The sequence below is a fragment of the Ovis aries genome, chromosome 25 (genome assembly GCF_016772045.2).
Source record: "Ovis aries strain OAR_USU_Benz2616 breed Rambouillet chromosome 25, ARS-UI_Ramb_v3.0, whole genome shotgun sequence".
Lineage (NCBI taxonomy): Eukaryota > Metazoa > Chordata > Mammalia > Artiodactyla > Bovidae > Ovis > Ovis aries.
The window spans coordinates 28,897,760-28,922,900 of record NC_056078.1 but is presented as its reverse complement, the minus strand read 5'-3'; the positions used below and the strand labels follow the sequence as shown (position 1 = coordinate 28,922,900).

The following is a 25,141-nucleotide window of genomic DNA, read 5'->3' as shown; positions in this document are numbered from 1 at the left end:
TTCCTCCTAAATTCATCAGCCTCCAATCACCCCACTGCATTGCCGGGGCGAGTTTGGGACTGGGGTTGGGGAGAACTAGCGCTCTCGGGAGGTGAGCTCGGAGTCTCGCCCCGCCCCCGTCTAGGGCCGCCCAGCCCCTCCCCCGCCGCCCCTCAGTGTGCCGGCCCGGCTCCCCCTCCGCCGGGCCGAGTGGAAGATCCCGCACCCTCGGCCCGCCCCGGCCTCGGGAGCCGCGCCGCCGACGCTCGCCAGGTTGTGCCACCGCGCGGGAAGGAGGGGGGCGCCTCTGCCGGGGGCGCGCGGAGCCGGCTGTCTCTGAGGTCGCGGCTCAGCCGAGCGCTGAGGAGCACCGTTCCGCAGCCCGGCGCCTCGGCCGCGCGGCTGGCCGGCCCGGAGGCAGCGGGGGCCCGAGCGGGGCCGCGAGCGGCAGCGCGCCGCCTCCCCCCGGTGGGAGCGGTGGTTGGGCCCGGCTGCGGCAGAACGTTCGCTCGGAGATGGCGGAGCCGCCGCGACGCGGCCCGAGGCCCCGAGAGCAGGGAAGCCGGGCAGCCCCGGGACGTGGCGGAGCCCGGGGACCGCGGGGACGCCGCCCAGTCCGCCGGGTGAGCCGCCCTTGAGGAGAGCCCCGCTGAGTGTGGCCCCCGCCCACGGGCCCCGCAGCTCTCCCCTCACAGACTTCCCTCAGTGTGGCCACCGAAACCGCCCGCAGGGGCGGCCCCGCGGCCCCTCGGGGCGGCCCGCGCTCCCCTCCCCCTGTCCCTTCCGCAGGCCGCCCTGGTCGTGCCCTCATTCCTCTCGGCTGGCCCCCTTTGCCCCGGGTGCCTCCCCGCCTCGGGGCTCTTCCAGCCCGACGCCCGCCCCGATGTCACCGCAGACTCTCCTCCGCGCGCCCCTAGCCCCTTCTTTCCCCTTGAGTGCTTCACGCCCTACTCTCTGCATACCCACCTGTGAACCCACGTCCCCCCTAGCTGGGCCTTCCGTTCGTGACCCCATGTGCCAGCGCCCCACGCTCCTGTCGCTGCTAGGTCCCCCTCCTCCCGCGGCATCTGCACTGCTGGTCTCCCAGCGCGGGGCCCACACCCCCGGCTTTTTCAGCCCCCACCTCAGTTGCTCTCCTGCCGCTGTTGCGCACACGTTCAGCAACCCCTCCCCGGCCGTGGTCCAGCTTCGGTATTTATCATCCCACCCCGCGCCCTCCCCCAGGACTTTCTCATCACCCCTTCTCTGAATATTGCTGCTGCTTCTAGGTCCGAAGCTAAAATGCAGTGGTTAAGAGCAGGGCTGGAGCTTGACAGGCCTGACTTTGAGTCCCAATTCCTCCATTGACTGAGCTGTGTGATCCTGGGCAAGTTACTAAGCTTCTCTGGACCTCAAATTACTCCTATGTAAAACGGGGATATTACTTACCTCTTAGGACTGATGTGAACATTAAATATAGAGAAAGCTCTTAGAAAAATGTCTGGCAAAGATAAGCCCCCAGTAAATGTTAACTATTATCCCTAACATTATGAGTGATCACCCCTCCAGTATCTACTTCCCCCATTCTACAGTGATTTCTTCTCACTACTGTGTTTACCCCAAAAAGTTTCCTCTAGGTCTTAGGATTCACCCCTTCCCATCACCATTTTGATCCTTTCCCAGCTCTCTTCATGCCAGTTAGTTTTACTCAGGCAAAAGCTGAACTGTTCTTAAACTGTCTTTCTTAATTCTGAAAGACCCTTATCTCTGCTTAATCACCCCAAAATGTGTATGTGTGTGTGGGGGGGTGAGTGGTAGAGATTGCCAGCCACTGGCCTTACTAGAAATGATTAAGATGGGGAGAGTGACAGTAAAGCTTCTAGTTGGTCTACTTAAGGGAAAAAGTCTCTAAAATGTAGATCTCTTTAAAACTATTTTCCGACGGTACTTTGTCCTTTTTCTGTTATTGATTGGATACTACTTAAGCTCCTGTTGCTCTCTGCCACCCAGCCCTACTCAAGCTTGCTCTGTTTCTGTAGTAGGACTCAATCCCTCATGTCTGTCTAGGCTGGCTCAGGACCCTTCTGCGCCATTTAGGGATGAGGATGTAGTACCACCCAGGCTAAGTTAGGAAGGAGAAGTAGAGTGGATAGGGAGACAGACTCTGGTCTCACCTCTCTAGCTTTTCTTAGGTGCCAGTGATGTGGCCTGCTCTCGGGCTACATTTTTATCACCCCTCCTGACATTGGCACAGGTGAGGTAAAGAGCAGGGGTGAGTAATTTTTCACAAGGAGTGGGGAAGAGAATCCTCAGGTTCTGGGCTTGGAAGGTAATAGAACCATTAGCTAGCACATTTGTCTTTCCCCTTAATTCCCCTACTATAGTGTCCACCTGACTGCAAGTTCGTTAGTGCTGTTAGCCTGAGATGTTGGGTTTGATAGATGAGGGAGATTAACAGACACACGAGTTTCCTCTTATCTGATATTTCGTTGGAACATGGGACTTCTGGGGCTTTCCTTCCCTTCTTCACAGGAAGACCAGAGCCCCTACTGGCTGACCAATTGCTCAGTCACAGGCTGGGAACTCCTTTCAGAGCAGGTTCATTTCAGCGTCCTGGGCTATTTGGCCTCTTACTGATGGGAGATTTGTTCTCTTCCAGACCTTGGATATACTGCTTCAGTTCTGAACTTAGTTCAGGGAGGAGAATTTAGTCAGCATTCTAAGAAAGGGAACAGTCTGTGAAGCTAAGGTATGAGACTCAGATTGTGTTGTTCTTCTGCAGGAGCTTGTTCTTGGAGAACAAACCATCCTGTGAGCAGGAGGTAAGAGAGATGGGGTGCATGGGGGGATGGATTAATGACAGTTTCAAGGAGAGAAGTAATGCACCAATTTCTCTTACAGGTTGTGAGGAACTCTGTCTAACATCTGATGTGACGAGCTCAGCCAGGACCAAAGGTGGAGCCTAACTAGATTTGCATCCCGAAGGCATGGGCCAGTGGGCCATGGTGACTTGAGACCGATGAACTCTGTCCAGTTGCCCCCTGTTGCCCTTTCTACCTCCTCTACCCTATACTAAGGGGACTTGTTTCCACCTTTGCAGGGAGCTGACCCTGCGGGAATCCCTTTCCCCTCTTTTCATATCCTTCTACCCTCCCGGAGAGCCTCAGCCTATAGAACTCCTACCTCCCATCCCCTGAGGTGGTCCCCATCCCTGCCTCACCTCCCCGCCATGCTCAAGCTGTGGAAGGTGGTACGCCCAGCTCGGCAGCTGGAACTGCACCGCCTCATACTGCTGCTGATTGCTTTCAGTCTGGGCTCCATGGGCTTCTTGGCTTACTACGTATCCACCAGCCCCAAGGCCAAGGAACCATTGCCCCTCCCCTTGGGAGACTGCAGCAGTGGCGCGGCAGGTGGTCCTGGCCCCGTGCGGCCTCCAGTCCCTCCCCGGCCCCCCAGGCCTCCAGAGACAGCTCGAACTGAACCCGTGGTCCTTGTGTTTGTGGAGAGTGCATACTCGCAGCTGGGGCAGGAGATTGTGGCCATCTTGGAGTCTAGCCGTTTTCGTTATAGCACTGAGCTGGCACCTGGCCGAGGGGACATGCCCACACTGACTGATCATACCCGTGGCCGGTATGTCTTGGTTATTTATGAGAACCTGCTCAAGTATGTCAACCTGGATGCCTGGAGTCGGGAACTGCTAGACCGGTACTGTGTGGAGTATGGTGTGGGCATCATTGGCTTTTTCCGAGCCCATGAGCATAGCCTACTGAGTGCCCAGCTCAAGGGCTTTCCCCTTTTTCTCCATTCAAACTTGGGGCTTCGGGACTACCAAGTGAATCCTACAGCTCCACTCCTGCATCTCACACGTCCCAGCCGCCTGGAGCCTGGGCCACTACCCGGTGATGACTGGACCATCTTCCAGTCCAACCACAGCACTTATGAACCAGTGCTTCTCGCCAGCCTTCGGCTGGCTGAGCCCCCTGTACCAGGACCAGTGCCTCGCCGGGCCCGGCTTCCCACTGTGGTGCAGGACCTGGGGCTTCACGACGGCATCCAGCGGGTGCTCTTCGGTCACGGCCTCTCCTTCTGGCTCCACAAACTAGTTTTCGTCGATGCCGTTGCATACCTCACTGGCAAGCGCCTCTGCTTGGACCTTGACCGTTACATCTTGGTAGACATCGATGACATCTTTGTGGGCAAGGAAGGTACCCGCATGAAGGTGGCTGATGTTGAGGTCAGTCTTTCTTTTTCCTGACTTTGATTTCTTTCCTTAGAAGCTGTTTCAGGCTCTGTCCTTTCAGACTCCCTCCCTTGATTCTAAGCTTGTCATAGGTAATGCTCCCTGCCCTTTTACAGGCAAGAAGAATGCAACCTCTCAGTTTTCTCTTTAGATTGCTCTCTCCTGATTTCTCATGTTCCTGCTACTCTTCCTAGGCCCTGTTGACCACCCAGAACAAACTCAGGACCTTAGTCCCCAACTTCACCTTCAACTTGGGCTTCTCGGGCAAGTTCTATCATACTGGTGAGCTCGTTCGCTTGTTCCTTCAGCATATCAGTCTTAGTTTGATCTGTCCCTTCACTGCCCATCCTCCTGGGCAGACAGGTTGGAGAAAGGGGGCAAGGTTTGGGGTCAGAATGCTGTGAGGAGCTAGCAGTGGCTGGGAATTTTGGTTTAGCATGGGTGGCTGGAGGGCAGGTTGGCAATGGGGAAAATAGTCCTAGGTGGGCAGAGGTCAGCTGTCTTGTCCCAAGGATGGAAAACGGTCCATGTTGGTACAGAACGAAGGAGGACCAGGGTCTAACTGGCTGTGGTCAGTGGTCAGTGTGTGGTCATAGGGACAGAGGAGGAGGATGCTGGGGACGACATGCTGCTGAAGCACCGCCAAGAATTCTGGTGGTTCCCCCACATGTGGAGCCACATGCAGCCACATCTGTTCCACAATCGCTCCGTGCTGGCTGACCAGATGAGGCTCAACAAACAGTTTGCTCTGGTGAGACCCCCTTGGATCTCTTCCCCATACTTTTCCCCAAAGATAATGCTTCCTTTTCGACCTTTCCCTAGCGGAGTACCCTTTCCTTGTCCTTTCGTATTTTCTTTCTGTGGGGGCATCCCCCCTTTACCCTCTACTCCCCAAACCTCACCAGATCCTGGTGAGAGTCTATGCCCCATTCCCAGGAGCATGGGATTCCCACGGATCTGGGGTATGCTGTGGCCCCCCACCACTCCGGCGTGTACCCCATCCACACACAGCTCTATGAAGCCTGGAAATCTGTGTGGGGCATCCAGGTGACCAGCACTGAGGAGTACCCCCATCTCCGCCCTGCCCGCTACCGCCGTGGCTTCATTCACAATGGCATTATGGTGAGGGACTGTCTCCCAGTACAAACCTGAATCAAACTCCCACAATCGGCCAGCCTCCAACCTGCATTATCCAAGCTCGTCCATAATAATAGGGGGTAGAGGGGTGAAAACGCATAATGCATAGAGCAAGAGCTTTATTGCTGTAACTTCAAGCTGTTCTCTGTAAACCCAAGGAATCCTAAAATGCCTCAAGTCTTCTGTCTAGTCTTCTGTAGATGCCTTTTAGTTCTCATTCTACCTTCCAATCTCATCTCTCCCTGTTTTTTCTCTTTTTTTCTTCAGGTGCTGCCACGGCAGACGTGTGGTCTCTTCACTCACACAATCTTCTATAATGAGTATCCAGGAGGCTCTCGTGAACTCGACCGGAGCATCCGAGGTGGAGAACTTTTTCTGACAGTGCTGCTTAATCCGGTAAGGTGCCGAGAGGAAGGACTAGAAGATGGGACAGCCAGTGTGTTTGCAGGCTGAGACTTACTCACCAAGCCAGCTTTTGAAGTGGGGTAGGCTCTCCAAATCTGACATGCAGGCACCCCCTTTCAGATCAGCATCTTTATGACTCATCTGTCTAATTATGGAAACGATCGGCTGGGCCTGTATACCTTTGAGAGCCTGGTGCGCTTTCTCCAGTGCTGGACGAGGCTGCGCCTACAGACCCTTCCTCCTGTCCCTCTCGCACGAAAGTACTTTGACCTCTTCCCTCAAGAGCGAAGCCCCCTTTGGCAGGTAGAAGTGGAGCGCAGGCTAACCTAGAGACGTGATGGGGGTGGCTGCTGAGGAAAAGATTATCTGATTATTGGCCTCACCTTCAGAATCCCTGTGACGACAAGAGGCACAAAGACATCTGGTCCAAGGAGAAAACCTGTGATCGGCTGCCCAAGTTCCTCATCGTGGGACCTCAGAAGACGGGTGAGTCGTCCTCAGCCAGTTTCTGTCGCCTTGCCTTAAACCCAGAGAATTCTCTGGCCGAGGAGTCCCCTTCTCACACCACCCCTCATCAGTCCAGTCCCTTGAGTGACGCTTTCGTTTTTGGCTGTGCTGCGTCTTCGTTGCTGTGCGGGCTTTCTCTAGTTGCAGCAAGTAAGCAGGGGACTGCTGTCTAGTGTGATGTGTGGTCTTCTCATTGTGGCTTGTTGTGGAGCACAGTCTCTAGAATGCGTGGCGAGCAGGTTTAGTTGCTCCACAACATACTGGATCTTCTCCAGCCAAGAATCAAACCGGTGTCCCCTGCACTGTGAGGCAGATTCTTAACCACTGGACCACTAGGGAAGTCCCCTTGAGAGATTCTTAGCCTGGTTATATATCAGAATTATGTCTTTTTTTGTCGCCGTTGTTTTTTAAAGGTCCACAAGTGATTCCGATGCGCAGTCAAGGCTGAGAACCATTTTGACCCTTCCCTGGACCTCTCTTTGGCTTTTCTTTTCTCGCTCTAGTTTGGCCAAAGGGTGTTTTACTACCCAGAGTGATTGTTTTCTGACCTCTTTCAAGCTGATGTTGTTGAGCTGGGTTCTCTCCCACCATGGTCTGGACTTTCTCTCCCGTTTAGGGACCACAGCTATTCACTTCTTCCTGAGCCTGCACCCAGCTGTGACTAGCAGTTTTCCTAGCCCCAGCACCTTTGAGGAGATTCAGTTCTTCAATGGCCCTAATTACCACAAGGGCATTGACTGGTGAGACCTGGGATGCTTCTCAGAACATTCCTTTCCTCTTAAACCCCCCCGATTCCTGCTTCCACCAGCACAGGCATCTGGCCCCTTCTGTCTGCAAATTGTCTTCCTCTCCTGTCTACTACTTCCTAGGTACATGGATTTCTTCCCTGTCCCTTCCAATGCCAGCACTGATTTCCTATTTGAGAAAAGTGCCACGTACTTTGACTCAGAGGTTGTACCACGGCGGGGAGCTGCCCTCCTGCCACGAGCCAAGATCATCACTGTGCTCACCAACCCTGCTGACAGGGCATACTCCTGGTACCAGGTGAATCTGAAACTCGGGACACACTAGAACATAAGAGGTGGTGACTGCTGGAGAGACTGGAAGGAATGAGGGTAGGGAAAGCAGGCTAGTGCCTTGGGGAGGGGTCTGTTCACCAGACCAAGAGGGAAGGCAGAATAATTGTCAGGTCACCGATTCCTTCCCTTCCTGTTCCTTGTCCTTCAGCATCAGCGAGCACATGGAGACCCAGTTGCTTTGAACTATACCTTCTACCAGGTGATTTCAGCCTCCTCCCAGGCCCCTCCAGCACTTCGTTCCCTACAAAACCGTTGTCTTGTCCCCGGCTACTATTCCACTCATCTACAACGCTGGCTGACTTACTACCCCTCTGGACAGGTACAGTTCCCCAGTAGCCCTCATGGGGGTCCCCTTCCTTTTCCTGTCAGCCCAGTGGCTTTTAAGGAATATAGAGGGAACATCCCTGTTCCTTTAGTTGCTGATTGTGGATGGGCAAGAGCTGCGTACCAACCCAGCTGCCTCAATGGAGAGCATCCAGAAGTTCCTGGGTATCACACCCTTTCTGAACTACACACGGACCCTCAGGTGGGAGAGCATGACCCAGGGGAGGATGACTCTGGGGGAAATGGGGACGCAGGTTGACCATGTCTGTTTGGAAGAGAAATGAATTTACCCTGTCTTGCAAGGAGAGGCATGTGCCCTGTGGGCTGGGAGAGGCTGTAGTGTTCATTTATGGGGCCTGGATTTCTTTTCTGTTACTTCATGGCCTTTTCCTGTTGAGCAGGTTTGATGAAGATAAGGGATTCTGGTGCCAGGGACTTGAAGGTGGCAAGACTCGTTGTCTAGGCAAGAGCAAAGGCCGGAAGTACCCAGATATGGACGCTGAGGTAAGGAAAACCAGGGACAGGGTTTCCCTCTCCATGTCTAAGATCTGATCCTGTCCACTCCTTACCATTCTGACTTCATTTTTCCTCTTGTTAGTCCCGCCTTTTCCTTATGGATTTTTTCCGGAACCACAATTTGGAGCTGTCAAAGCTGCTGAGCCGGCTTGGACAGCCAGTGCCCTCATGGCTTCGAGAAGAACTACAACATTCCAGTTCGGGCTGATGTATCAGCCTCTTGTACCAGCAAAAGCCCCCTGCTTCCCTAAGGGGCAAGCTCCAGAGCAGGGCAGTCCCTCCCCCTTCTACCTCAGTGGCCTTCAGGCCTGGGATGGCTGAGAAGGGTAGGGCATCCCTTTGCCATAGTTTTGGGGTATAATAAAGGGGATTCCCTTGATACCCTGCAAGGTGGTACTAGGCACCTTTGGCCCATGGTCTTGGAAGGTGGAGGGAATGAGAGGGTCCAGGCAGAGGGTAGAGGAACGTATTAATCCAGTGCTTTCCCTCTTCATCCCCAGCAGTGTATCTATCTATACTGGCTATGGGAGGGACCCCTTACCGTGGGATCAATGGGATCTACCTGTGGCCCGGCCTCCCTAATGTCATTCACATTGAATGGGGATGAGGTCGGACGATGGCTCATAGAGCTGAGTATGAGCCCTAGCTGTGGGCTAGAAATGACTTTAATAAACGTCCTTATTTTTCTGTTTTGTCTGCCTCGCTGGAGTGGGAGAAACCTAGAATAAAGGAAGCATCCAGCTTTTCCTCTGCCCTAGTTCAGGGTTCATCCACACATGGAGGGAAAGAAGGGAAAGGCCCAGGCAGACGAGAGTAAAAAAAGTTTATATATTTATAAATGCCAAATAAATACCAGAGGCCACCCAATGCCCGCTCCCAGACAGGGCTGTCTCCCCCAACCCTAGGTTTCTAGGGTCTGAGGCATCTTGGCCCCAAGCTACAGCCCAAGAGCAGCTGCCAGTCTGGGCTACTGGGGAGCTGAGTGGGGATGATCTGTCCAGCCAAGACTCATTCCCCCTTGGTGAGGGGCCCCCATAGCCAGAGGCCTGTGTCCCTGTATAGGGCCCTATGGGGGTCAGACTCAGGGGGAGAAGGTGGTCATCTCGAGTGAGACCCGCTGCCACAGCTCCTTGGTCTGCTTGCTGCGCTTGAGGTTCTGCAGGATGTCGTTGAACTGCATCATACCCATGGGGGTCAGGCAGAAGGCGCTGCGAGCGCTGCGGATGGCATTCACAAAGTCGTCGTAGTCGGCGGGGGTCAGGTGAATCAGGCGGTGGTGGATGTACTGGACGGAGTGAGGAGAAGCCACTGAGCACAGGATCAGGCCTCTCCCCCTGCCTGCCCAGGTGCTTCACCCTGCTCCATACTGCCCAGGTGGTCACCTGCATGTATGCCTGCTGGCAGCGCTGCACCAGTTGGTGGAAGGCCGGGGCACGCAGGTGGTTGTGGGCGTGAGCAGGGCTCAGCCGCTGCAGCGTCTCCATGACGATCTCCTGCAGCACAAACGGGCTCAGCACCCCCTTGGCTGCCCCCACACAGAACTGGTGCACGTAGTTCACTCCTGGGGGGCAGGGGGAGGGGCATGAGACGGGGGTGGCCACCTCTGCCCTAGGGACCCAGCTTTACTCTCTCAGCTCTGGCCTGGCAGAGAGCCTCCCTCCACCCCAGGAGCTGAGGTCACCCCCCGCCCCCCGCGCACGCACACATACCCGACCAAGGCCTCAACTCTGAGCAAGAGCTAGGAAGGAGGTCTGGGATAGGAAGGTGGGGAAGCAGGTGAGGGCGGACAATGGTCCTGGGGAGGGGAGGTGTTACCCAGCTTTGCCGCCAGCCCCAGCAACCATTTGACATCATCAGTGTAGGGAGGGGAGCGAGAGAAGTTGTTGGGGTGATCGTTGTGTGCCCGGCGACCCAGCATCTCCAGTGCCAGCATTCCTGGGAGAAAAGGGTGGGACCGTGGTGAGGGTCCATCCCCTACCCCTTAGCCTATCACCTAGCCCCCCAGTAAACAAACGAAGAGACAGGGTGGGGAAGGGCCACTAAAGAGCCTCTGGCACTGCTGGTGGGGGTGCCGAAAGGGACCTCCTCTCACCGACTCGGTAGGCAGCATGCAGGTGGTGTAGGCTGTGTGGGTTGACAGGCTGGCTGTGGGTCTCCTCCTCGGGTGGTGGAAAACCCCCGCTCACCAGAGGGCTGGGCTGCGTGGTCAGGGCAGGCAGTGAGGCACCCTGGATGGCTGGAAACGTGGAAGCTGGATGGACACTGCTCACTGAGGGTAGGATGGACGCCGTGTGAGGAACTCAAGAGCCCGAAGAGGGACAGAGGATTCCCTCCCCACCTCCCCTGCCCAGCGTGCCACCCCTCCATTCACCTGTTCCCTGTCCCCACAACTCACAGGCCACACTGGTGGGCAGTGGGAGGCCTGGCTCTGTGTGGTAGGGATGTACTGTGATGGGTGCCATGGAAGGGACGGGGAAAGACACAGCAGTGGCAGCAAGTGAGGGGGGAGTCACCGAGTAAGGGTACTGAGCCCCTAGGAATGCAGGATGCACACCCTAGAAGTGGGGAGAAGAAACAGAAGAGAAGCAAATTGTGTTAGGATGGAGCTCTCTCCCGTTCATCCAGACCTGGGCATCCCTGCGTTTCTTAGCATAGTCGGGCTGGTCCCCCGACTCCCGCCCCCTCACCAGGACTCTGGGACAGCCCCACCATCCTCCCAGAGTGCCCTCCTCCAACCCCTGTGAACCCCCAGGGAGCTCCCCCACATGCCCAGCCTCCCAGCAGAACACTGGTCTCACCTGCGGGTATGCAGAGCTGGCCACAGGGAAGACGGCAGGCCGGGGCATGTGAGGCATGGGGTGGGCGGGGTGAGCTGGGTGGGTGAGGTATTGAGGGCTGCAGGGCAGGTGGGGCTGCAGAGCAGTGTAGGGGTGCAGGCCAGGGGAATGACCGTGCCCCAGGCCTGGACCTGGGTATAAACTGGACCCCACCGAGATGACTGGCACCACTGTGGCTGCTGTCACTGCCGCCGCCGCCACCGTAACCGGCTCAGTCCCTGGGCCCCCCCTGCCCTCAGGCAGCCCCCGCCCAGCCTCCCCAGCTGCCCTGATCCCACTGGCACTACAGCTTGTAGCCCCTTCACGGGCTGTGGATGAGCCACCTGCTGTTTGCTCATATAGCCAGAACCACTGGTGAGCAACCTCAAACAACACTTCGGGGTATACGCCCCCACCCTTAGCCGCCTCTTCCACTGCCATGCAGGCCTTCTCCAACATCAGGTTATCCTGAAAGGGAGGGGCAAAGAGGGTTAAGGATGAAGAGGTTTACTCAGGGACAGTTCTAGATGACAAATGCTGACGCTTCTTCAGAGTTGGCTGGTTCTGGGGAGGCAGCCAAGGTCAGAGCCAATGTTCAGAGTCTGTCAGCGCGGTGAATGCTTCACACAGACAATGAACAAATCTCTGTTGACCAGCAGAAGTCAAGACCCAAGTTGCAGTCCCAGTTCCAACCTAATTCAGCTACTCCCAGCCGAGTTCCATCATCTCCCTCAGGCCTTCCCCAAGGACTCCACCCCCAGTGAGAATCTCTCTGGTATAGGAACAGTCCTATCCTTAGAGTTGTAAAGGATGTAATGGATATTAAAGCACGTTACTATGTCAACTGTCACCATGAGAGGACCAATCGGATAGTTCATGAATGCCAGGCTTGTGAAATCAAGACCTGGGCCATCAGTTTTTCCCATGCCCAACCTTCCTGCCCAGATGTCCCAAAGCAGGTCCCCAGTGGCCTCTAGAAATACCTGCTCCTTGCACTGCACCAGGGCCCGCTGGATCTCATTGGGGTTCAACGCATGGGCATGAGGCAGGCAGCTTAGGGCGAGTTCCGCCGCTGCCCTCACCATGTTGGAGTCTCGTGCCCGTGATGCCCTGTCAGCCAGGGACGCAACCTCAGGGGGCGTCAGGTGCCCATCCCAGCATTCTACCAGTATAGTCAGGGCTGCACTCCCAATCTCCATTGCCTGGCCTTCGGGAAAAGGAGAGAACAGGATGTGGTTAACAGAGGCAGTGGGAATGGGAATGGTGTCTCTCCTATCAGGTCAGGAACTACAAGGATAAGGCTTTTACCACCGTGCATTAATTCCCTTCCCATACCCAGATCACAAGATACTAGATTTACCTGTAATCCAGGAAACGTGGGAAGAGTAAGTACGTGAGAGCCAGTTGGGAGAAACAAAGTTGTGCAGGCCAAGGGCATAAAGCCCAATCTCAAAGGCGCAAAGGTGCAGGTTGCGGTGAGGACCCTGGTGGCCCCCTGAGGAAGATGGGTGTGTGAAAATGGAAGTGCTGCTGTTGCCCCCTGCCTTGATCAGCACTGTCTTCGCCAGCTCGAAGTAGAAGTGTGCAGCTGCCTCTGATGGCTGATTGGGTACATGGGGGGCATGACTCTCGGGACGGCGGCCCTTGTACCTGAAGGGGCAACGGGGTAGGGACCGGGATTGGGGTTTCTCTGAAATGGGTGTCCAGGGAGGCTGGAAAAAACCAGGGTTAAGTGAGGACACTGAGGGGGACTGGTTGCATGACCCTAGGGATATGGCGCTCGGGGTGGACCAGGGCAGAAGAGAAGGGTATTTATTTCTTCCCACTGACCTGCCAACTTCAACAGTCTTCGCCCGGGCCCCTCCACTGGCACTGGCCCGGCGACTTCCACTGGAGGACGAGGAGCCAAGGGAGTCTGAGGAAGAGCTGCTGATGCTATCACTGTCTTGGCCTCGACCCCAGGAGGTAGGGGCCCAGCCCCCTCTCAGCGGCCTCCTGCTTAAGGTTGGGGAGCTATCCGACGTTGTTTCAGGGGCACTGCTGTCAATGCTGGCCATGCCTAACCCACAAGACAAGTCAGTCTCAGAAATCTGCTCCAGAAGTCAGACTCCAACCTTTAGGAACCTCCTTCCTTCCACGTCATCCCATGGGTTGTCATACCTGTGTGTTTCTTCTTAGGCCGCCCTGGTGAGCCCCAGCCCCGTCCGTTGTAGCCTCCACGGCTGCCAAGTGCCAGGCGGCTGGGAACCTTCCCCTCTGGCCTTGGGGTCAGAGCTGCTTCAGGTGGAAGGCCCTCACAGGGGGAATGTGGGGAACTCTCTACATCAGGAAAATAGGACACCAGGATGAGCCTGGGAAAGGGGAACCCAACATGGCTCCAGACCATTCATCCCCCCTGCCCAGTGCCCCCACCTCACCAGGCACATTCTTCTCTGTGAAGCCCTCAGTGGGGCCTGGCCCAGCCCCTGCCACACTCCCTGGCTGAGCAGGCCCTGCAGAGCCTGAGGTCAGAGGCTGCAGGGCCCCTGGGGCAGATGGGCCCCCATGCTTTGAAGGAGACCTCTGGCTGGCTGTGGCCGGGCGGCTGGATGAATAGAACGAACTCAGTGTCTGTGGTTTATGCGTCTGGCTCTCTCGGTCCAAGAGTTTGTCTAAGATCTGAAAGAGAAGTGGTGACAGGACCTTTTATCTCCTGTCTTCTATTACTTTTCTTTCTCCTTGTAGAGCTTAAAACTTTCTCCTCAGCAAGGCTTTCCTCCACAGGAGAACCTTCTAGAAGAGAGGGGCTGGCTTACATGTCTTGGTATGCCCTGTAACACTGACCACAGGACTGAGTATGTTCATATTCAATATTGAAATGAATGAACGATTTTATGCCCTCTTCTCTTCTTCCACCTCAAGCCCAAGCATTCCTATAAGAACCAATGGTCTCTCGTGTTCCTGACCAGGTGTTCCAAGATTCCCCCGCTATCTCCTTAAAGAACAACCCTTTTCTCATCATACTGGAACCCCGAGGAAGGTGGTAAAATCTGCTCTTTGCCTGTGAACCTCAGTGCCACAGCCCCTCACCTTCTTGAGTCTGGCCTGGTCGTCTTTGTAAGTGATCATCAGGGCCAGGGCAAGGTCGCCCTTCTCCCGGCGTGTGCCTTCACACAGCAGCGGGTGCTCTGCCTCACTCACTGTTGTCTTCATGCCTGTGACGAAAGAGGCGCCCAGGGGTTGTGAGTGGCCAGAACTCCCAGGACCGGGCTCCCAGCCACCAGTGTGTGAAATAAGGGGTTCCAGTTCAACCTGTATTCCCTGTGGAAGGTGCCCACTGCCTACACTCTGGTCTGCTTTCTAAGGCTTTCATAGTTTGGCCCCTCTGCTGTCCTGACACATCCATCACTTCAGGGAAGCTGGGCTCCTCACTCTCATGGAGACTTGATTGCCCCTGGGCCTTTACTCACAGTGTTTTATCCACCTACCTGGAACTTAATGGATCCTTTAACTCACATCCCATACTCCATCCCCTTCCTAGAGCTTTACCCTGGAGTTTGATTTTGCTGTCCTTGTAACACCCAATGTTCACAGCACACGTCTCTGCCCTAAATTCTTGACAGTCTTGTAGGCCCTACATCTTACGCTAGCTTTCCCCTTTCCACAGAGGGCCCATGTCTCAACGCCCTTCACGGCCTGAGCCAGGCTTAGCTCACACATGGGCTCAAGACACTGACAGACTCACCCAAGGCAGCAACTGCTGCTTCAAATCCCAGCTCCTCGTCCCCGGGCATCTCGTTGTTCCAGTTGCGACTTGGGGGTCGGGAACCCGTGGGAGAAACCACTGGATAAAAGTTGGGATAAGTTACACAGGCAGAAGTAACATGGGACAGAATAAAAGGGAACAAACCCAAGATGTTCATCTTTCTAGATTCTTCCAAGAAGCTGCCCGATGTGTCTTAAAGGGAGCTCAAAGCCTTGGGGCTCTTGGTTTCTCCTTAGAGAAAGCTACCCTGCTCCAGTTCCCCACTTCCTGTCGAGTCAGGCATCATACCTGGAGCACAGAGAACATCAAAGATGAAACTGGCCAACATGAGAGGCAAAACTGGCCGATAATCACAGAGCGTCCCCTCACGGAGCTCCTCTGCCCGGCAGCGCACGGTGCTCATCTCACTGGGGCCCAGGGGGATCTTCTTGAGCAGAGTGGCCACCTCCGACTCCTGATAGGCCAGCTTCACCTGAGGGCACAGGGGGGCGCTCAGACCGCTCACACCGGATGGACGCCAAGGCGCAAGGCTCCAAGGAGATGGCAGTGCAAGGCCCAGGCAGGACCTCTGACCTCCAAGGCCTTGGTAGAAGCTGGGGGCCGCTGGAGCTCCAAGGCGAACATGCCCACTCGGAAGGCCAGGTTGTGGTGCTCTGGACGCTCACTCAGCACTGTCAACAGGAAAGCTGCCTTGGTCAGCGTGTTCGTAGCCACCCAGGTCTGACGGCTTGTAGAGACCTTATTCTTCTTGCCCTAACGAGGGAAGCACAAGGAGGCAGGCGGATGAGTCTGACTCACCTTGGTGGAGGGAGGAGGAGACTCTTGCCTGGGGGTGTGGGAGAGGGTTGGGGGTGACGCGGAGGGAAGGGTGAGGGGTCTCTCTCACCTTGGCAGGGGGCGGCTCTACCTTGAGGTCAGGCGGGTTGGCTAGCAGGTCCTGGGCAAGTTCCACGGTGAGGCGGGAGGCCTCGCTGCTGTAGCCGTGCGCATGCAAGGCCTCAGCACAGGCAAACAGTATCTGGAAAAAGGACATGGGCACCAGATGCATTGAATCCCTGATGCTCCCGAGGGGCAGGACAGCACACTCACTCAGGCAGCACATCTCCCGTGAGCACCGACAATCCACTGGACCCTGTGCCAGTCCCACCAGAAACTCACAGCCAGTTAGAAACACAGGCACACGAACACACAGAGGTGTGCAGCCAGCTACTATTGGGGAAGGTCCAGAGGGGAGCAGATGGGGAGGATACCTCACTGGTCCCTGGGGCAGTCTCAGAGAAGACCTCCCAGAGGACATGATCTCTAAGATCTCTGAGGCATGAAGAAGGAACAGGGGCTAACCAGATGAGGGAAAGACACTCCAGACAGGCAGACCAATCCATGCTCAAGTACGGATATAAGAGAGCATGGCAAGCTATGGGAATGGCTCAACTGAGTATAGTACGATAGCAGCTAGATGAAGCTGCAGAGGCAGGCAAAGATCAGAACAAGTGAAGCCTTGCAGGCCATGCCGAGGCCCTTCATTTTCACCCTAAGGGCAACGGAAACCACTGAAGAGTTAAAGCACCAGTGACACAACCAAACAGTCCAGGAAAATCACTAGACAGAAGAGAATGGACTGTAGGCAGCGAGGCCAGTGAGAAGCCTGCCACAGGATTCTAACCATCGCACAACAGCCCTCTAACTCCCAAACAGAGGCTGATGGTCCCTCTCCCTGCTGTGGCCATGGGGCACCCTCAGAGTCCTGTCCAAGTTCCCTCACCTCCATGCGGCTTTCCTGCTCCAGCGGCTTCAGTCCAGCGAACAGGTCGTGCTCCTCCCCGGCCCCACCCTCAGCCTTCTCTTCCTCGCCCCCAGCCCCATCCTGGGCATTCAGATAGTATGCCTGGTAGTCGTCATCCTCCTCGCCAACCACAGGGGCTGCCTCTTTGGTTTTAGGGAGTCCATTGCCACTCTCGTCTGTGGAAGGGAGGTCGTCCCGGGTACAGAGCTCCCTGGGCAACAGGCCAGGGGGGCCAGCAGAGGCTGTGGGAGGCTCAGGCCCTTCTGAGAAGTACACGCCACCATCTTCTTCGTAAGTATCTGGAGGTTCAGGAAGGAAGGTAGAAGGGCCTCGCGAGCCACCAGGGATGGGGCAGGGTGGCGGGCTCTCAGGGAATCCGCCGAAGGTGCTGGCCTCTGCACCCAGGGCCAGGCTGCTGTCGTCCAGGCTCATCTCAGCCAGATCCGGCTCCAGGGAGCTGTCCTCACTGCTCAGCCGTCGCTTGCTCCCGCTGCCCACTGAGCCCTTGCCCCCACAGCCAGCCCCACCCAGTGTTTTGGCTTTGCCCCCACCTGGACCCATCTTATGCAGTGCCTTATCTCCCCCCTCTGCCGAGAGGCGGCGGGGACCCCGCTGTGACGTGGGGACCCCCTCACCCAATCCCTTGCGTTTGGCCCCTGGCTCCTTGGGCCGCACAGCTGGCTCGGCAGGAAGAGGCCGGGGCCGCTCCCGGGATTCTTCCAGGCCCCCAGCACGCGAGGCGCCCGGCCGAGGGGGCAGGGCTCGGGCCCAGCACAGGGCCAGCTTGCGGTCCGTGGCGCTGTAGGTGACACCGGGCAGCGGGTAGGCCTCTTCCCAGTTGAAGTAGCAGGCCTCCACAGCCGGCCGGAAGCCAGGGAAGAGCCGCTCCAGGGTCTTCTTGTGCTGTCCCCGCTTCACGTTCTCAATCACCTTCAGCTGCCACTGGCGCAGCTGTGCACACAGTTCCCGGCGGCTGAGGGAACAGAGGGGGCGCGCTGCTGGGAGGTGGGGGCGGCTACACTCTGTACCAAGGAGGGAGGGGTGCAGAGGGGAGATGACGAACCCCAAAAGCGGGTTACAGGGAAGGACCCTGGGAAGCATTTCTTGAGCCAGCCCCATAGACGTCACTTGAACAATCAGGGATTTGGGAGAGTGGGCTACTTACGGAAGGGAAGGAAGAAAGCCTCTCAGAAAAAGGACTCATAAATCACTGGAAACCTAATGCTCAGCACCTCCCGTGTCCCCAGGACTAGAACAGTGGTAAGTGTGTGTGCGTGAGGAGACGAAGGCTGGGTCATCCAGGGCTGGGCCGCCACCAGACCGTAGTGAGCCTTGGGGGAGACTTACCGCTGGGGGCTGAGCGCAGGGTCCAGCACAGCCAGTCTCCACAAGGTGACCATCTCATCACACATGCTGGCGCAGGCATGGGCCGCCACCTCAGACTGCCCATTGCTCCGGCCTGTGTGCCCACTCGCGCTGCTGTGAGAGGCTGAGGTGCGCACACTGTACCACCAGCCTGTTATCTGGAAACAAAGAGGGCTCTGAGATGAACCTGCTAAGTTGGAGAAAGACAGAGTAGCCTGCTCCAGTGTCCCTGTCAGCAAGAAGGGGTGCGGCTGAGAAAGGGAGAGGATGAACCAGCATGGGGTTACCTGGCTCTGGGAGAATTACCTGCTCATAGGTGAGGCACTGGTCAGTGAGGATTTCCAACAAGGGGGCAGCATTACTGTCCCTTCGCTTGAACATCTCCCGCACGATGCTAAGCAAGTTCCAGACGCCCTCTGGCTCGCGGCCCCTCAGAGGGCGCAGCAGACATGCCCATTCAGCGGCGGCCGGAGGCTCCGTGGAAGACAGATACATGGAGTTCACGTCACTGTGAAAGTCGCAGAGTGGAAAATGATGACCCTAAGATGGGGCTGAATAAAGCAGGTGAAAGAACAATACGACTTTGACACAAAAGGGGTCAAAACACAAAGTACAGGGGGAAGTATGACCCTGACAAAAATTCTTAATCGCTCTCTGCCTCAGTTTCCCAGTTGCTGAAAGGAAGAAAAATAACGCATGCTTTACCTGAGGACAGACCACTCTGTGACTACTTAAAATTCTCATCACCCACTGATTTCACTAGGCAGGGAACCAACACAGGGAATGGAGGTGGGGGAGGCGGGCACTGACAAAGGATCTGTCCACAGCCCGCCACAGACATGGCACGAAGAGACCCAGTTCACCTGAACACCACAGGGGAGGGGCCGCAGAACTTGTGCAGTGTCTTCTTGATGTTGTCGGTGAGCGTCGATTCATCCAAATACCACGTACTCTGATCGGAGGCGGAGGGCCCTGCTGTGGGGTCTGGGGGTAACAAGCAGTCCGTCACCTGGAGGCAGGGGCTTGGATCTGCCTTTTTAGTAAGTGGCGCTCTGCAACCCCAGCTTGCTTTCTTCCTGCTACCCTTCTTCCTCACCACACTCACCCGGGGCTCCACACACTGTATTGATGGCTGTTGACTGGGAGGAGAGGAGTTCATCCAGGAGACGTTGGGCTGTGGGGAGGATCTGACCGGAGAAAGGGACACAAAGGCAGAAGTGACCCGAGGAGGCCAGGGCCTCACAGGAAGGCTGATACACAGCCCTAGAGCTGGCTGGAGAAGGGTGTGCCAACCTCCCTCACCTGTTGTGGGAGCTCACTGATGAGGTACTGAGCAAACTTCTGCAGCTGGTCCCTCTGCAGCCGAGATAGGGACTCTGACACGGGGGCCCGCAGGCAGACTGCAGAAGCCTGAAGGGAGCACCGAGAGAAGTGAAACAATCTGAGGAAAGACTTGCCGACACTGGAGCTGGGGACAGAGAGGCAGAGTCCGGGAGGCGAAGGGGTTCACGCTGTGGCCAGGGATGCAGCAGAGAAGGAGGGGATGGAGCGGAGGATTGGGCCAGGATAGGTGGGGAGGGCCTCACGTTGTGGATGCGGAAGAGGCAGAGGGCCACGACGTGGGTGCACCATTTGGCCCCAGCACCACAGGTGCAGCTGCAGGAAGTGACTCGGCAGCGGTCAAACATCACAGCCACGTTGTAGGCTCCTTTGGGGGGGACCATCTGAGGCGGCACCACTGTAGCACTCAGGTGGAACCCTGGGAAGAAACATGGGTATGGCCGGGGACAGCCGCCAAGACACAGGCCTCTGCGCTTGAACCTGTGGTTATTTAGACAACCCGCTCCAGCTTCTTGCAGTAGTTCCTGAACTCTTCACACAGGGAAAGGGAGGAGCCGGAAGTACCACAAGGCAGGACAGGACCCGTACCTATCTGCAGAGGGTCCTTCACAGCCCTCATGCGGAACAGCTGATCCCCTCGCTGGAACTCATCCGCACTGCCGTTGGCCAGGCAGGAATAGAGTCTGCGAGTGAAAAAGAGGACATGGCCATGTGTATCAAATACCCTTCTACAGATCCTGTCAGAGACTGCCCTGCCCCGGGCACTCTCCCCAGTGTTACACCCTCTTGGGGAAAATTCCAGGTACTCCCTGCCCCTGCTGTCTTTTTACCACAGTCCCAAGCACAGCATCTCCTTTGCTCCTTGGGAAGCCTGGCACACAGTGCGGAACTTCAGGGCCCCACCCCTCCACCCCAGTCCTTTAGCCTCACCGAATATCCTCTTCATTCTCAGGGAAGCTCCAAAAAGCAATTCGGAGTTGTAGCTGCTCAGGCACCGGGGGGTAAACTTTCTCCACCACTTCAAATGGGATATGAAATGCCACCTGCTTTGCTGACAGCTCCACCAGTGGGATCACCAGTCCATCTATGGAAACAAAGGTCAAGGTGAGGAGAAAGAGGAAGGGAAATGAAAAGGGCTATGATCATTCAGCACCAATACAAGTGCCACATCTTGGGGTCTCCCACTTTCACCATGAAAGGAGGACATCTGGATGAAAAACCAAGGGACCCCCTCTGTCAGGATACATTAACCCTTAAGACTCTATCTGAGGAAAGGGAGCTAAACAAACCCCAGGCAACAGGCTGCTGGAAGATGCCTGGGATGTCCCAGAAACTCCTGGCCAAACAGGTGTGTTCCAGGGTCCCAGAAAGTAATTAGTCTCACTTGGCTTGGCATCTAGTTTCCCATATACCTAGCACTTTAGATTCATATTACACTGTTAATATATCTCACCAGCCATTCTCTTCTCTAACTGCTTTTTTAAAAAAACTATCCTTTTTCTCTAAATGACTCCGTGCCTCCACCTAAGGAGGAAAGGCAGTCTAGAACCCAGAAGAGTTCAAGAGAGGAGCCTCCGGAAGCAAGAGAGTCTGCCCTTTCTTTGCCACACTTGAACTCTGGCTTTCCACAACAAACGCCCTGGGGTGGGGGATTGGGACAGGGTTAGGTTATCCTAAGGTAACCTGACTGCTGCTCCTGGAATCACCTGGAGTTGAATGTAGTTACCATTCAAAGTGTGACACATTGTTTTAGTCAAAAAGATACAAAACTGCATATTTTACCAAACTGATAGATTAAAACACATATTAGAAAATGATGGAGCGGAAAGGAACTTTTCTGAAAAAAGTTAAGTTTCCTCTGGTTCTTTCAGTCAGCGACCGAAGAAGGGTCGGGTTAGGGTCGGGTTGGGGAGGGGTGGAAATGACGTGTTTTCCTAGATTTTAACCTGTTCAAGAAGATACCAACATGTTGAAAACTTTTTTTTTTTTTTAACTGGAGTATAGTTGATTTCTGGTGGCTCAGAGGTTAAAGCGTCTGCCTGGAATGCAGGGGACCCAGGTTCGATCCCTGAGTCGGGAAGATCCCCTGGAGAAGGAAATGGCAATCCACTCCAGTACTCTTGCCTGGAGAATTCCATGGAGGGAGGAGCCCTGTAGGCTACAGTCCATGGGGTTGCAAAGAGTCGGACACAACTGAGCAACTTCACAGTATCACAGTATAGTTGATTTATGTTAAAAATCTTCACCATCTTCAGTTATTTCCGTCAAAATGAGGGATCTCTAAGCCCCAAGCCTACCCACACATGCAAATATGTAAGAAGCAGAGCGGCCACTGAAGACCCACAGTGAGACTGCCGCTGTGCACGTGGGTGTCTGTGTGTGTACAGGGCATATGGTATCTAAGTGAAAATAAACAGTATCACTTCTAAGTAGTGACACATGTAAGTTTCTCTCCTTCCCTAAGGAGTGCTGGAAATCTCTGCAGGGCAGTTTGAAAAACAGGACCTTAGAATGTCCAGAATAGAATCACAAATTAAACCCCTCAACTGGTGAAAAAAGTCCACTTGCAATGAAGCCCAGGACAAAACTGTGCCTTGAGGAAGGCAAAGAAAGAATGTCCTGAGCCTTCAGGACTTCAGCTATCAAGACTCTTCTCTTCCGTCCTCTTTAATAAAAACAAATCCTTCACAGCATTAATCAGTTAACTCACTGAAAGGCCCAAGGATGGAAGAAACTCAAATGAAAACAAGAATGTTTCATGAGACTCTGGAGACAAGTATCTACACTCCTCCCCAGGCTCCAGGTGATGGAAATCTAAGGTTTTAATACATTGGTCCCAGCCATGGTTTCTGAACACACGGCCAGGAACCAAGCCTCTGATCTAAACCTATGTGACATCTGCTCTCACCAGCCAGTTCACCTCCACTTTCCTGCGGATGGAATCCCTTCTTGGTGCAGCTGGGATGAGAGATCATCACCTTGAAGAAGCAGCTCCAAGTGCACTTTGCAATGGGGTGACACTTCAAGTGGTCACTTCTTCACAATCCGCCCCCTACTCATATTCATTTCTATTTTCTGCCCTGCCTCAGGCTGAACTGGATAAGTACTCCCAAGTCAAAGTGGGAATTCCCTTTTACCCTATCTCTAAGGCCAATGAACGACAAAAGATCTACTTTCTGTTGTTAATCCTATCCAACTCAGGATTCCCCAGTCATCACTCCAACACACACACACACATACACGCAGGTGCGGAGAAGACAGCCCCAGGAAGACCGGAAAAGCGCGCACACGCACACACACACACGCAGTTGTGGAGAAAGCAGCCCCAGGAAGACCGGAAAAGCGAGTCCTGAAGTCCGTTCTAAGCTTGGGACAGCTCCCGGTCCGGGACAGCTCCCGGCCAGGGACAGCCCTAGAGACAGGCCGGGGCACGGCCAGCCCACTCTCTCACCTCGCATTCTGGTACCGCCACTGCCACCTCCGCCACCGCCGCCAGTGGGGGAATTGGGCCCCGCTGACTGTTTGCGCCATCCCCGCCAGTTCTGGCAGAGGCTCTCAGCCTCGGAGATGAAGGAACAGAGAGAATCCTCCTCAAAGCGGTCCGAATCCTCGAAGGAGAAGCGCTCTCCGTCCTCCCACTCGGCGAACATCAGCTCCATGGGGCCCGCACCCCCCGGAGCCGGGTCCCCCCCCGCGGATCCGGGGCCTGGGCCGCCGGCCGGGGACTGTGGGGAGGCCCGGGGCCTGAGGGGCGAGCCGGGGCTGGGGGTGGCCGGGGCGCTCAGGGCGGCCGTGCCGGGCGAGGATCTCAGGCCTGGGAGAGATATGGGACGGGGCCTTGCCCAACTGCTCGGTGTGAACAGGGATCGCAGCCAGACTCGGAGACTCAGGGCCCGGACGAAGCGCTCGGCAGCCGGGGCCTCTTAGAGGCTGCGGCACCGCCTCCCCCATCAGCTGATCTGAACTTCCGGCCGCGCCGGCCACCACCACTTCCGCCCTCGCGCGCCCAGGACCCCGACCCGGTGCGCGCGGACAGAAGAGAGCGGTTTAAATGCTACTTTTATTTTCTTTCTGGAGCTCACCCCCAGTACCGTTAAGAGAAAGCCAACCCCCAAAAGTATACGAAATGACTATAGATCCCAGCAATAAGTCGGCGCCCGAAACACTCCCAAGGAATAAACAGCCGCCACGCATGTCGGGAATTGTAGGCTGTCAAGAGACAAACACAGGAACCATTGGGTGGGGTTATTGTCCTAACTCTGGATAGGCTCAGGGCCGCACCACCTTCTGGGAATTGTAGTTCAGAAGCCTGCATTCCAGAAGACTTTTTATGGGGTCTAATTGGCGAAACACCAGGAAAAGAAGGCATTTGATTTCGGGAGGTGGTAGAACTGTTGTCAGTGGGGCTTTTGAGTCTAGATGTTCCTAACCTTTTTTATGTGTGTGCCATAGCAGCCTGGTGAAGACCTGGACACCACCCCCCCCCCCATAGTTTTTTGTAAGTATTTATTTATACATTTTTGGCCACATGTGGAATCTTAGTTTCCTGAACAGGGATTGAACCTGCGCCCCCTGCACTGGATGCAGAGTATTAATCACTGGACCACCTGGGAGGTCCCTCAGATTGTTTATAAGTAGATTAAATCAAAGAATTACAAAGAAAATATTTTATGTTGACATACAATTATCAAAATATTAGTAAATGTGTAAGACAGTAATTCTTTGTACATTAAATAAAGTCTAGCTGCAAGTGTAACTACCATAATTTTGAAGTTCAGTTCAGTCACTCAGTCGTGTCTCTTTGCCACCCCGTGGACGGCAGCACACGAGGCTTCCCTGTGATGAGTATAAATGTTGAGACATCTGTAACAAACTGTAATGTATAAAATATTGTGGTTTCATATAGGTATTGCTAATAATACTGTTGTTTCCCAGTGTTAACTGAAATACTCAATTTCAGTTGGGGTTAAAAATAACTTTTTCTCTTCTCATCCATATTCACAGAACTTTTACTGGGAGTCTGTTGACCAAACGTTAAGAACTTCAAGGCTAGTCCACAGTACCTAAGCACTGAACTTCTTCCTACCAGCCTCAGCTGGCAGAATAGGCAGTTGTCCAGTACTCCATCAATGGGGTATATGGTGGTATGGGGTATGCGGTTCAAGGAGGCATGGCCCCTTCTTTTATCTTATTATCCCACTGGAGCTTTAAAACCCCCGCTGATCCCTTTGTACATTCAAGGGGGATATATGTGCTGTAAAGTACATAGAAAAAGTTAACTCAGTTATGTCTGAAAGGGCAGGCTATAGAATATCAAGAGGTCACAAAAGTAAATGCCTTCAGCAACTAGGCAGATAATGACACTACTGAACAGGTAATACATAAAGATAATTGCCAATTAAGTCTTAGTCTCACCACTTGGGGGAGTCCCATGACCAGATCTCTGGAGAATGAAGATAATCAACTCTATTTGATTAATCTTTATTTCCATGTGGGGATAAGAAACTAGGGTTGTCAGATCTTTTGATTTTTTAAGGGAAGCTAAAAAGTGGACTTTTTATGACAGTTTTTCTATTGTGGTCAGCTAATTTAAATTTTAACTGTGTGGGCCAAATAAAATTCATCTGCAGTAACTGTGGGTTATTAATTTGTGGACCTCTGATTATTCCAGCAGCACCTTACAGGGGCTATGCACAAAAATAGGTCCTCTCTAAATATACTTACAGATGATGGCAAAAAATTGCACATATGGATAACAACCTAATGCATCCAAAGGCAAGGGCACTAAATGGTATAAAGGACCTCTATTGCAGGACAACACAAAAGGTTTTTGTCCTCCTCCTGGTGCAAATCATGGAGCAAAGACCTTTCAGAATGTAGGGGAGGACACAAGATTCAACTATGGTGGGAGTACCTAATCCATGA

The 25,141-nt window shown here is 54.6% G+C and overlaps 2 protein-coding genes and 1 non-coding gene across 16 annotated transcripts; 2 read left to right on the top strand and 1 right to left on the bottom strand.

Annotated features, from left to right (window-relative positions):
* The first annotated feature begins 154 nt into the window (after positions 1-154).
* NDST2 (N-deacetylase and N-sulfotransferase 2) lies at positions 155-8,853 on the top strand. Of its 8 annotated transcripts, none has more exons than XM_060406669.1 (15): positions 155-252; positions 2,741-2,780; positions 2,860-4,192; positions 4,393-4,480; positions 4,795-4,949; positions 5,210-5,320; positions 5,603-5,731; positions 5,861-6,043; positions 6,130-6,226; positions 6,864-6,987; positions 7,117-7,291; positions 7,475-7,645; positions 7,743-7,852; positions 8,052-8,154; positions 8,249-8,853. In XM_060406669.1, exons 3-15 carry the CDS (start codon positions 3,188-3,190, stop codon positions 8,372-8,374), a joined length of 2,577 nt encoding a protein of 858 aa, XP_060262652.1. In that variant the 5' UTR covers positions 155-252; positions 2,741-2,780; positions 2,860-3,187; the 3' UTR covers positions 8,375-8,853. The 8 variants fall into 8 exon arrangements, with proteins under 8 accessions (XP_060262652.1, XP_060262651.1, XP_027818179.1 ...); XM_060406668.1 differs by having other exon boundaries at positions 5,135-5,320; XM_027962378.3 differs by lacking the exon at positions 155-252 and adding an exon at positions 475-602.
* A 122-nt stretch (positions 8,854-8,975) lies between these two features.
* ZSWIM8 (zinc finger SWIM-type containing 8) lies at positions 8,976-23,148 on the bottom strand. 7 transcript variants are annotated; one of them, XM_027962369.2, is made up of 26 exons: positions 22,668-23,148; positions 20,147-20,300; positions 19,805-19,899; positions 19,462-19,634; positions 19,178-19,285; positions 18,981-19,062; positions 18,739-18,859; positions 18,182-18,383; positions 17,858-18,033; positions 16,490-17,483; positions 15,614-15,745; positions 15,301-15,480; positions 15,016-15,199; positions 14,707-14,805; positions 14,052-14,176; positions 13,400-13,640; positions 13,143-13,301; positions 12,813-13,041; positions 12,343-12,632; positions 11,966-12,189; positions 10,965-11,450; positions 10,538-10,721; positions 10,259-10,435; positions 9,982-10,101; positions 9,549-9,727; positions 8,976-9,451 (listed from the first exon to the last, which is right to left on the bottom strand). In XM_027962369.2, exons 1-26 carry the CDS (start codon positions 22,873-22,875, stop codon positions 9,248-9,250), a joined length of 5,526 nt encoding a protein of 1,841 aa, XP_027818170.1. In that variant the 5' UTR covers positions 22,876-23,148; the 3' UTR covers positions 8,976-9,247. The 7 variants fall into 7 exon arrangements, with proteins under 7 accessions (XP_027818170.1, XP_027818167.1, XP_027818171.1 ...); XM_027962366.2 differs by having other exon boundaries at positions 9,549-9,659; XM_027962370.2 differs by having other exon boundaries at positions 10,562-10,721.
* Positions 21,225-21,297, top strand: TRNAS-GGA (transfer RNA serine (anticodon GGA)). The gene has a single exon. It is a non-coding gene; the product is annotated as a tRNA-Ser (tRNA).
* Positions 23,149-25,141: the final 1,993 nt, after the last annotated feature.